Source organism: Copadichromis virginalis, linkage group LG18 (assembly GCF_057382275.1).
Source record: "Copadichromis virginalis isolate Kocher_CV1m ecotype Utaka linkage group LG18, C_Virginalis_male_GT1.1, whole genome shotgun sequence".
Classification (NCBI taxonomy): Eukaryota; Metazoa; Chordata; class Actinopteri; order Cichliformes; family Cichlidae; genus Copadichromis; species Copadichromis virginalis.
The window spans coordinates 23,064,475-23,076,593 of NC_140635.1; the positions used below are offsets into that span (position 1 = coordinate 23,064,475).

Genomic DNA, 12,119 nt, shown 5'->3' on the forward strand with positions numbered 1-12,119 from the left:
TTGGTTACTTCTGTGTCCTGTTGGGGGGAAACCTCACTCTAAGTTAGATTCAGTTCAATTCAGATTAAATTTGGTTTCATTTGTCATGCAGGAAAAATAAAGAAATGTTGCTAGTGCTGTTAATTATATTGTTGATGTGTGCATTTTAAATTTCTTTCTGTTTGAGATTTTAAAGGTCTAGAACAGGTATATAACCACAAAAACACTTTGATAGCAGTCAACTGAAAGCAGTGTCACCCACATTTGAAGCAAAGCATCAGGTAGCCTGCGTGAGAAATTTGATCAAACTAAAGAATAAAACTAAGTTCAGTTTTCATTACAAAGATCCAAATCACAAAGGCAGTCACCTCAAGGTGCTTTATTTCTGTGGCTGGTTGTGGGTGATGAGGTGGAGGACATTTACACACACACCCTCCTCTCTCCCCCTTTTTTAATGTAATTGCTTTTGTAAGTTTACAAAAAAACTTCTTTTTTTTTTTTTAAGTTTTAGTAAAAGGATGCAGAGGCTTCAATTAAGATGCCAAAACAGTTCGTATTTGGTTAGGTGCCACATCTGGCTAATTATTAAGAATTTTAATGAAATGATATAAGAACGAAGAAGGATAAGAAGACAGCGATACATCAGCTACTGGGAGACAGCCAACCACCACTAGACATACACTAAATATACATACAAGCAGATTTTACCGTAAACAACGAGTGAACTCCCAGCATGCTGACCGGAGGCAGCCATTCACAGGAACTGTAGAAACAAAGAGAACAGAACAACCGTGTGAAATACTATTAAATAGATAGAGACAAACAATACTTTAAAAGAAAGCTAAAATAATCCCAGAATAAGCAGTGGTGAGTACTCCGCCTACACACAAACAGAACAATGTTACACATATGTACTCATTTTCTGTCCACAATAACAGTTATGGCAATTATGGCTGTTTAATCCTTTGTATCTGCCATGTGATTGGCTCTCCCCTGCTACGTTTGTTTTTCTGTAATTTAATATAAGTATGACAACCTTAGCGTGTATTACATTTTGTGAATAATAAATGGTCATTAGTTTGTGCACTGTTTTTATTCACCTTCTGATCACATGAGTCATGCGCATACAGGTGGTTTGGCACAAGATAAAACCAAGAGCTTTCACCCTGAAAATGTACGCACGCACGCACACACACTCTCTCTCTCTCTCTCTCTCACACACACACACACACACACACACACACACACACACACACACACACACACACACACACACACACACACAGCGAGTGAGAGAGAGAGGGAGAGAGAGAGGTACTCTATCGTTCTCTCTGCAGAGCAACGAGTCCATCGCTGAAGTCTGTTAAAAGCCCAGACACAGTGGCAGAGAGTTTATGTTTAGTCTGACATCTTGTGGTGGAATTAAACACTTCACCTACAAAAACGACCAATCATGCCTTTCGTGTAGCACTTACTACATTCACAAATAAAAACTGCAGCTCTTTTGGTTAAAAGTTAACGTGTTTTAGATTGTTTCAAATTCTTGGACATGGCTTGAAATTTCTCTCAAATGTTACAAATATCTTTTGATCAATTACCAAACCATTAGTTGCAACAGTTGAATTATTAAAGCAATAAATATCAAATAAATACTGTTATGGTAAAATATAAACTAAAAATGAAAAAATTACATCTATTATACATAATAATTTATTTTATCCACTAAAATACCCGATATACTCAGACGTGTGTCTCAAAACAGGAATGTAAAACTATGCCTTTGTGCCATCAGAAACTGAATTTGAATAAGTTAAATTCAAATCTGAATTGCTCAACTTAAATAAAAGCTTCTAAAACTGAATTTGAATTAGCCTAATTTAAAATCCAATGTATTGGTTTGAAAATGATTGTCACTAAATTGAAACTGAATTTTTTATTTTGAAAATGAATTAATTGAATTTGAAATTGTATTCCATCCTTCTTTAAATTTAGCTCTTGAATGCTTTCAGTTTCACTTTGCACCATTCAATTTCAGTTCTTAAATTCAGTTTTTTGGGTCATACATCCTGGAAGCCGTGTGGAAAAGAGTACCAGATTCAGTAAAAAAAAAAAAAAAGTATCCATAACTCCAGATTTCGACTTATTTTCTCGACATTTCGACCTATTAACTCGAACAGTAATTCAAAATTTCGAGTTAGCTCTGTCAATCAGTAATCTACGTGAATGACGTAATTTTCCTGTTACCCGGAAGGATATGACTCAGAGGAACGCGCACGCAAAACCGGATGGTGAGCTACCAATGTATAGCAACAAATTGGCGCTTTCGAGAGTACCTTTGCTGGTGGTAACACCACGTGATTCAGCTAATAACACAAGGATTTCATTATTTGTGAAACCAAGCTGAAAATACTCAGCAATTTGTGCATTCATGACTGGCTGTAATACTGGTAGCTTAGCGCTTGTAGCTGAGGACTTCAGCTTCCGGGTAACAAGGAAATGACGCAATTCACGTAGATTACTGATTGTCAGTGCTAACTCGAAATTAAAGCTTTAAAATAAAGCTTTCGATACGGTAGAACATTATTTCTTATTTAAAGCACTCAAAACCTTTGGTTTTGGTCCAAACTTTGTGTCAACTATCGAAATGTTTTATAAAAATATTGACAGTTGTGTTATACTATATCCAAATACTACTAAAAGATTGCCAGTCATGAGATCTGTTCGCCAGGGTTGCCCAATTTCACCCTTTTTATTTTTGATTGTGGCTGAACTACTTTCATTACACATTTTAAATAGCCCAGTCATTAAAGGTTTATCTATTTTTGGTAAAGAAATCAGAGTGACTCAACTAGCAGATGACACCGTTTTATTCTTAAAAAACAAAGATCAGATTGAAAATGCTATTTCATTAATAAATGATTTCTCAATTGCCTCTGGATTAAAACTAAATAAATCTAAATGTGAAATTTTATGTTTGTACCAATCAAATGTCAAATCCTTACACAATATTCCTGTCAAAAACTGTGTTAGATACCTTGGTATTCATGTCTGTAAGAATGACACAGAGCGTCAACAACTCAACTTTTCTCCCAGGATGGAAAAAACTAAAACTATACTGAACTTATGGCTCCAAAGAGACCTATCAATTTTTGGTAGAATCCTTTTGACTAAAGCTGAAGGTGTTTCCAGATTTGTGTATCCAGCCCTTTCCCTTAATGTGTATGATTCCACATGTAAAAATGTTAATAACTTATTTGTTAACTTTGTATGGAAGAATAAGCACCATCATCTAAAAAAATCATTGCTTTGTGGACCTAAAGATAAAGGTGGTTTTGACCTTCTGGACTTCATGGACCTGAACTATACATTTAAGGTGAAATGGCTAAAAGAATGCTTAAAATCTCCTGGATCATTATGGCATTTCATTCCACATAACATTTTTAGAAATGTTGGAGGTTTACAGTTCCTATTGTCTTGTAGTTACAGTATATAAAAGTTACCAGTTAAAATGTCTGCATTTTATCAACAGGCATTGTTGGCTTGGAAATTATGTTATTCACATAACTTTTCTCCACATAGATCTATTATCTGGAATAACGAATGTATTACTAAGAGGAACAAATCACTATATTAGCAGAATTGGATTGATAAAAATATAATCTATTTAAAAGACTTATTTGACTCTGAAGGCCAGCTACTTAGTTACAATGACTTTATTACAGAAAAAACATTCCCTATCAAATTTAAAGATTTTAGCTCTGTAATAAAGTCCGTTCCCATCGGACTGACTGAGTTGATGAAAAGCTACAAAAAACAGAACACACCACATGCATCCGTTAACACTCTTTATATAAATGGTATTGATTTCTTAAGCAAGAAATGCACCAATAAACATATTAGAGAATGTTTGTATAATGCGAAGAAAATAACTCCAAGAGGGAAGTTTTTTTGGAATGCTACTGTATTTTTGATAATATCAACTGGGATAAAGCGTGGCTTGTTCCTTTTAGATTTTGTATTACAAACAAAGTTAGAGAATTACATTTGAAATTATTACATAACATATATCCATCCAACATGTACATTTCAAGATTCTGTGACATTGATAGAAAATGTACCTTTTGTAAAACTGAACTTGAAAGTGTTACTCATTTGTTTTATGGCTGTTCATATAGTGCTACATTTTGGAGAGAGCTTGAAAATTATATACTGTGCAAGACAACATACGAAATCAAAATTGAAGGGAAGAACATTATCACTTATTTTGAAACTAAAGAAAAAAATGTGCCATTGTCATTCTTTATATCTTATTAGGGAAATTCCATATACATAAATGTAAATTTCAAAACTCAATCCTATCATTTAATTTGTTTTTGATTGAAATTGAATATTATTTAAACTCTCTTAAATTAACTTCCAATAAAAAAGGTTTATCATTGATTGAAATTCATTCTGAAATGTTTAACAAATGAGCTGTCACGACTTTCAAGTACTAAATTATGAAGTCTGTCACATCCCCCCCCCCCCCCCCCCCTTAATTTATTTGTCCTTATTTCATTGTACTGTATATTGTACTTTTATTTGCCTTGTATGTCTACTGTTCAGGCTGAACTGGAATGACTGGCTGTTCACTTTGTAATTTTAATAAAGTTTGAGAAAAAAAAGTGCTAACTCGAAATTTCGAGTTTCTTTTCTTTAAAACGTCAAAATTTTGAGCTACTTTAAAAAAAATTCGAGTTAATAAGTTCAAATTTCCACAAATATGACTCGAAATTTCGAGTTATGGATACTTTTTTAGTGGCGGAAAGGGGCTTCCATAAAAAATATGGAAACCTTGCATGTTTGTAAAGTTGGATAAAATCAAAAGGAAAAATTTACAGTTTACTACGAAACCCATAGTCCTTTGCGCGCTATGCGTTCCTCTTGGTAGTTGTAGTCAGCAAATCCGTCTCGTTTCCGTGTGTCTTGCTTTAGGTGGAGGAATCTGCTCTGCAAAGACAAACACGTGAAATTATTGATCAGGTAGGGCAAACAGCTTATTTTGCTGGCTCTCGCCTAGTGAACTAGTCGACCACAGATGTAATATAAGCTATTTTTTCATGTTCAGCCCTTATTTTTTCCGGTAATCCAGAAGCTGCAGACAGGGTGCGAAATCAGCGTTTACATGGCGATGCATTTCCTTTTGTTCAGCTAGCTTACGTGCAGAAATACAGAAGCCAAAATCTTACAAATGTTTCTCGTTTAAAAAAATGAAAGGTGACTGAGGGGATTTCCTGGCGTTAACCACCTACGTGGTCCAATTTTAGACACACTGTTGCTTGGCATTTCCGACGGCACTCCGAACGGCGGCGTTTATTCAGCTAGCCTCGGCGAAGTTACACATTTATTAGCCATAAAAACTTAGCTTTGTAAATATGTAACCCGTAGTCGTGTTAGCATTCTTAGCGTTAGTAGCGGGCTTGTCGCAGTAATGTTGTTTACATCCGGTAATGCTTGATCGCATGGATGTGGTTGATTGAGGTGAGGGCTGTAAACCTACCGGGGAACTTGAGTTTGCTCCTCTTTGCCAGAAATATTCTGATTATATGATCACATTTCATCAGGTCCTGTTACACTCATCAAATGACTTGTCTTGTTTCTCACAGGGTTGTGTGAATTTATGGAAACATGTCAAAGAAACGGGGCAGGTAGGCTCATTAAGCAAGTCAGATTTAACACCTTTGACCCTGCTGTTACAATGTGACACAGTACACACACACACACACACACACAAATATTGTTATTTGAGCTTGTTTATCAGCATAGCAGGAGCTTTTAATTATTAACCTGGCATATTGTAATCTTGATAAGAAAGCATATGGGCCACTTCATTTTTTTTTAAATGTTTTTGCTGTCTGTTTATGGTATAGATACAACAGCCAACCCTCTACATTATTTTCACACAATATCTGTGAAGTTAAAGGCTTTAAAGATTCAGTAGTGTAAAAGACGACAGCCCATGGCAGATTTTACTTTGAAGCTCGACTTTGAAGTGATGGCTTTGAATATTAAATTTAAAATAGTTTCACACTCATTTGTTTATGTAACATTTTGATAGTTCTCATTGTTTGGGTTGACTGAACTCTCTGTCATTAGAGGTAACGCAAACAATATACTGATGGAACAGCTTAAGTTCATCATACCCGCACTAACGTATGAATGCTAACGTGGCGCTTGCTCCATTCCTGTTTACAGGAAGCGCAGCAGTGGAGAGCTGAGTGAGAGCTCGGCGTCGACCCTGAGTCCGGACCCTGACAACCTACTGGGCCGCAGGATTCAGCACACCTGGAGGGAGAAGGGCAACGTAACCAAATGGAAGGGCACAGTTTTGGAGCGCCTGTCTGTGAACACCTCCCTCTACATGGTCAAATATGACGGCTTTGATTGCGTCTACGGAATCGAGCTCTTCAAAGACAGCCGGGTATCCAACCTGCAGGTCCTGGCAGAGAAAGTTGGTGAGTGTCATGATGAAGCTCTAATCACTGATACTTTGCTTGAATTTAAATGTTTTATAGTCAATTATTGAAATTTAAATGAACTTTGTCATGTCTGCAGTGCATCACGCTGCATGTCACGTTTTTGTATGATTCCCTGTTGAATCTCGTGTTGGTGTTTATCTCATTTAGGTCTGAGGGGATACGCTGTGAAGCAAATTTGCCATAGCTGTGCATTAGCCGCCTCGATTAAACCTAAAATCCCAGTCGAGGATAATGCGCATCACGCTGGTAGACACGAACATTGTTTCCCCTCTGAGGTTTATTGCACATTCTCACTAAGGGTGTGGATTGACGCATCATTTGACTCCACTTCTGCTTCAGTCAGAGAAATAGGCATCATCGAATGCTTAAAAATAAATAGCAAGAAAGAGTAGAGAGGAATACTGGAAGAAAACCTTTAATGGTTAAAATCCATGTATTTATTTTGCCAGTCGTACACTTACTGAGGCTCTTTGTTTCTGATGTGGCGGATGCACATTTGAGCCATTAAACTTGATTAATTTAAACACGATACATCATTCAGTGCACCTCTAACGTAACAGGTTGCTGAGAACATGTGCTGCTATGACAGGAGAAAGCTACATGATCCACTCCTGCCAAGAGTATGCTTTCAACATTTTATGGTGCCACGTTTTTGTCTGTTTGCACCGATATTTGCCTTGCTAAATGCAGGCTTGTTTGTGTGCAGCCTTCCAAAAAACCAGCAGGGCATAGCTATGAAGCTGTAGAAGGCTTATTGGTTGAAAAAAAAACACTCGGCTGGCTCCGTGTGTGTGTGTTATAATTTAGTGCTTTTCTTTGCTGCCTGAACACGAGCAAGAGTAGCCCACTCGTGGGTTTTAGTGGCACTGCCCTCTGGTGACATTACATAGCCACAGCATGCAGATGACCGTCTGTAAAGCTGTGCATAGGCTCTGCATAGGAGCCGTTATTTACCCTGGTGATCTAGTCAGGTAAAAAAGAAAAAAAAGAGCCACCTTTGTAATGTTGAAAACTCTGGCTTTAGGCTCTACATGACTCGCTAATCTCTATTCATAGCACACCCTCAGGTGTGGTGACGAACTTTGTGTATTTAATAGCAACATAACTACTGCTGGTTACACAAAATACACCTCTCTCTTTTTACTTGAGGACCGTATTAAACAGCATAATAATTTACCAGCATATAAAATGATTTAAATTTCAGTGGCTTATTGGTTTATATCAGGATACCTTATTTTACATGGTGAGATGTTAATATGTTATAACTGCACATTTAACCCCTGAGATATTTTAACACAAGAAAAAAAACAGTAAAGTTTCTGCAGTACATCTCAGTTTTTATACATGAAATAAGAAATGCTGCTGAAAGAAGTCTGCGAGCATGACTCTGGGCTTAAATTGTAAGAAATAATTGTGTAAAAGTTCTGGTTGCTCATTACCCAGACTGTCCTATAAATATAAAACAGAAACTTTCTGTTAATTAACAGAAATCTGACCATAGAGAAAACAGAAATTTCACCAATTGTTAGTGTGAACATTTTTTTCTGTCTTTTCATTGTTTATCCATTAATAAATTACTTTGGTGTATTATGAATGCCCACCGGGGAGTCTTTATCTGCAAGAAAACCTGTAAAACGTATAAAAATACGTCCAGTGAACCAGATTGGCATCTTGGGCACCCGGGGCCTTATTTTTGACACCCCGGCTGAACATGATGACAATCTTTGTCGTCCTTTACTAAGAAATAGTCTTTTATTATCTAATTGAAAATGTAAAGCTGGCAGCATCAGAATAAAGCATTGGGGGAATTATAATGTCATATAAAATAGATTTTAGTGTTTTCATTTATCCTGTCGTCTTGGGTCTGTAAATGTTTTGGATTGATGGACTCATTGAAGTGTCTTCTCATTTCCACAGTGAACAATAAGATCAAGGTGCCTCCTGGGGCGGAGGAGCTGGTGGGTCGAGCAGTGGAGCATCTGTTCGAGAAGGAGGACGGGGAGAAAAATGAGTGGCGAGGCATGGTGTTGTCCCGGGCCCCAATCATGACCCACTGGTATTACATCACCTACGAGAAGGACCCGGTGCTCTACATGTACCAGCTGTGGGACGACTATAAGGACGGGGACCTGCACGTCCTGCCGGAGTCAGGTATGGTAATGTGAGCTTCGCTGTCAGTGTGCATAGAACTGTCAGTGTTTTATATTTCCGATCCTCCTGGAAAAGTGGGAGGAAGAGAACAGGACAAATTTACATAGTCTGCATTGCAAAACACTCCAGCATCTCTGGCTCGTTCTTCTCCTCCTGAACATTTTGTTCAGAATTTCTGCTTAGTTAGGAGAGTATGATCTGCTGCTTTAGAGGAATTTATTCATGAATGAACTGTGGCAAGCACAGGTGGTGGGTTAAAGGTCATGTTCAAACGACAGGTAACAGGCTTGGAAGCCTGTTGCAAATAAACGTATGTGGCTGAGTAAATGCTGTCCAGCACGGCATCATGTGGTTTTTCTGTTTGCCATCCAGAGAACAAACACCTGCTGCCAGCGGACAGGAAGCCAGGTGAGGAGCCAGAGAGCCTCGTCGGGAAGCAGGTAGAGTACGTCACAGATAACGGTCTGAAGAGGACGGGTTTAGTCATCTACCAGGTCCCGGCGAAGCCCACCGTCTACTACATAAAGTATGACGACGATGTTCACATCCACGTCTACGACCTGGTGAAGACCACCTAGTACTGACTGTCTGGTTTCATCTTCAGCTGTTGGCTCAAGTTTTACCCCAACAAGTCGTTACCTGTTAAAGTGTTAAAGGTTTCAGCTTTCCTCCAGTGGGAGGCAACATGCCGAAAAGGCCATTTTTTTTCTCATCTTGTCCCATATGGGCCTGCGTCATTCTATGATAACAACACATCTTTGTTTTGATTCTGAATTTTAAGTTGAACTTAAAATATGGCACTTAAAGTCCTTTTCCGTGTAAATAAAGCAGATCTGAGATCAGCTGTGTAGCCCAGCAGGTGAAATCGTAGGCGTTGCTGTATGGTGCGACTCCCAAACTCAACAAAAGTTCATACAACACATCAAACTAATGTTTTTCTTTTCTCTTTCTGCTTGTGTTATTTATTTGAATCTGGAATATCTGGCTCTGCTGCTGGTAAGGAAACAAAAAACAACAAAGAAAACTGTGTCTGCTGTGTTTCATGTGTGTCACTTGGTAGGCCTCAGTTTGTTGAATATAGAAAACCATGTGTGCTGATTTCCCATCGCAGTGAACTCAGATTTCTGTTGACTTGTATAAGCATTAATGAGACTGGTGTCTCACGTGAATATAAAAACAGAATAAGTGAAAAATCCATGTATGATATTTCTGTTCCGTTTGATCATTCAAACTGTCAGTTTTTCTACATTAAAATATATCAGAAACACTGATGTTGATGTCAAGTTGTTTGAGACGGTGTTTGTGCTACGCACTATTTATGTAGTTCAAATTGGCGACCAACAATGTTTAGTATTTTGGACTGAAAGTCTTCATTAGTTGCCAAAAATGAATGAAATACTGTTCATTGTGACCCTAAATATGTTTTGTTCTGTAAATAAAAAAGACATTTTTATGAACATACAACAAAGCTGGTTGTATTTTCTTTTCCAGATGTTTCCTATTAACACGTTCATCTTGAGCGCTGTTAATATTTATGTCCAGGGAGCATGATGCATGAGTTTAGCCAAACAGAAAACACTCACTACTCACTCATAAAACAAGTCAGACTTGAGATTTTAGAGATGAAAACTCTGGTTAAATAACCCGAGACACCAGAGCTTATAGATGGAGCGGTTGACTTTGCAGGTAGCCAGATTTTAGCTTTATTCATAAGGAGAAGCCTCTCTTTAACCCACAGTTCACTCTCATCCTGTTTATTGGAAAAACAGACTCAGTAGCTACTACACACTGGTGAATCAGCTGTACTTTATCCATTGAGTCACGTGGCTGAAATAACAAATATCTGTGGATAAAGTTTAGTTCTCCTGAGCCAAATTCCTAATTAGCTTCTATTTAAAGGTCAGGAAATCAGGGAACAGTTATTGACCTACACAGCTGATCATTTAGGATGAATAGAATGTAAATATTCATTTATCTTACAGCTAAATGTTATTATAATCCCTAGTGTTTATCTTAAAAATGTTAGTTTTTTCCCCATAAATTGGACTTTTAAAGCTTCCTCTGATTTTCTGTGAATATACTGGGAATAACTGTCAGCAGACATTCACACACAGTCCCTTCTGCATGTTTTAAATGCAAACATTGTTAAGACTACATGACTAGAAGATTACTTACAACTTATCAGTTAATCATCTTTTGCTGCTTGTGTTTCGTTACTTAAATGTATATCATGCTTGTAAATTTTTCATCACCACCAACAACAAGAGCATTAGAGAAGACCCTGCACAAATATTTGCACTTATTTAATTGCCAGACACAATTGTTCTGTGTCTGCTGATCAGTCGTCGGGCCCTGATCTTCTTGACCACACATGTAGCTCACTCTTCCTCCCCCGGAGTCTCTCCGAGGTGCCAGTTCTGTGGTGATGGGTGCCAGCACAGACATCGGGGAACAGTTGGCATACCATCACGCCAGGCTTGGTGCCCAGATAGTAATAACAACGAGGAGGGAGTACATGCATTGCGCAAGGTCTGTGCTCTTGAGAATGTGTCTAATGCAATTTGTCACCTGTTGTGCACTTCCTTTTACACATCCATCACTATTTTTGACCATTTTCTTTCCTCGTGAAACCATCTGCCTTAGTTGTTGGCAACAGTTTTTACTGTTTAGACATAATGATTACTCTCAAGTATCTTAGATCGTGACTCTGACTTTTCTCTGCTACAGTGTGCACTAAGTGCTTTCAGTCTTAACTCAGGAGAATGAGAAAGCATGAAGTGTCGTGGTATCGCTGCTGTGCCAGTTTCTGTCTGTGCTGTAGGTGTGAGATGTTTTTGAGGGGTTCATGGGCTCAATCAACGAGAAAGACCTTTAAATGTTGTTGTTATTTTTTAATCAGTAGGAATCAGACTTTTTTATTTCTCTGTCTCATGTAACCTACAATAGCGATCACACCAGAAATACAGCTAAAAAGCATTTAAAATAGCCACAGTTGCTGCTGAAAGCTGCCTCTTCCATTAGATTAATAAATATTTTTCTTTTTCATCATGGGCCTAAAATTAAGAGGCTGAAATGAGCTACATGAGGTTGCATAGCACTATCCATACACTCAGTGAATTATATGAAAGGCTGTTGTGAGAGAATCCTCCGATCTATTCTTTTTCTTCCTTTTATCATTATTGCAGTACCTTCCTCAAAAACCTTGAAACTTTGTCTGCATTCTTATTGCCCAATAAACAAATGCACTTGACTCTTTTGTGTTGCTTAGCAACACAAGCCAGACCCTGATTTTATATATGAAAAAGCAGGATTCAGCCAATCTGGAGACTACAGGGTGCAGAGTGATGGAGACCAGCCATGGTGCATTTTTAATTAAACCATTGCAAGCATTTATGAGTGAAAAGGGTGGAAGGCATTGTCTGTGGTCAAGATTATCAAAGCATGGTGACATGGTGACTAATTTCAGTTTCA

General features: G+C 37.9%; 1 protein-coding gene across 2 annotated transcripts; it reads left to right on the plus strand.

The window, feature by feature from the left end:
• The first annotated feature begins 4,894 nt into the window (after positions 1–4,894).
• LOC146687855 (spindlin-Z-like) lies at positions 4,895–9,919 on the plus strand. 2 transcript variants are annotated; one of them, XM_085439443.1, is made up of 5 exons: positions 4,895–5,001; positions 5,625–5,666; positions 6,214–6,473; positions 8,415–8,648; positions 9,021–9,919. In XM_085439443.1, the coding sequence occupies exons 2-5, from the start codon at positions 5,647–5,649 to the stop codon at positions 9,224–9,226; spliced, it is 720 nt and encodes a 239-aa protein (XP_085295569.1). In that variant the 5' UTR covers positions 4,895–5,001; positions 5,625–5,646; the 3' UTR covers positions 9,227–9,919. The 2 variants fall into 2 exon arrangements, with proteins under 2 accessions (XP_085295569.1, XP_085295570.1); XM_085439444.1 differs by lacking the exon at positions 4,895–5,001 and adding an exon at positions 5,065–5,499.
• Positions 9,920–12,119: the final 2,200 nt, after the last annotated feature.

Excerpts from the sequence above, each read along its gene's own strand:
- LOC146687855 (XM_085439443.1), top strand. The coding sequence starts at position 5,647 with ATGTCAAAGAAACGGGGCAG. Across the intron at positions 6,474-8,414 it reads GGTCCTGGCAGAGAAAGTTG|TGAACAATAAGATCAAGGTG; the intron begins GTGAGTGTCATG and ends TCATTTCCACAG. Across the intron at positions 8,649-9,020 it reads GCACGTCCTGCCGGAGTCAG|AGAACAAACACCTGCTGCCA; the intron begins GTATGGTAATGT and ends TTTGCCATCCAG.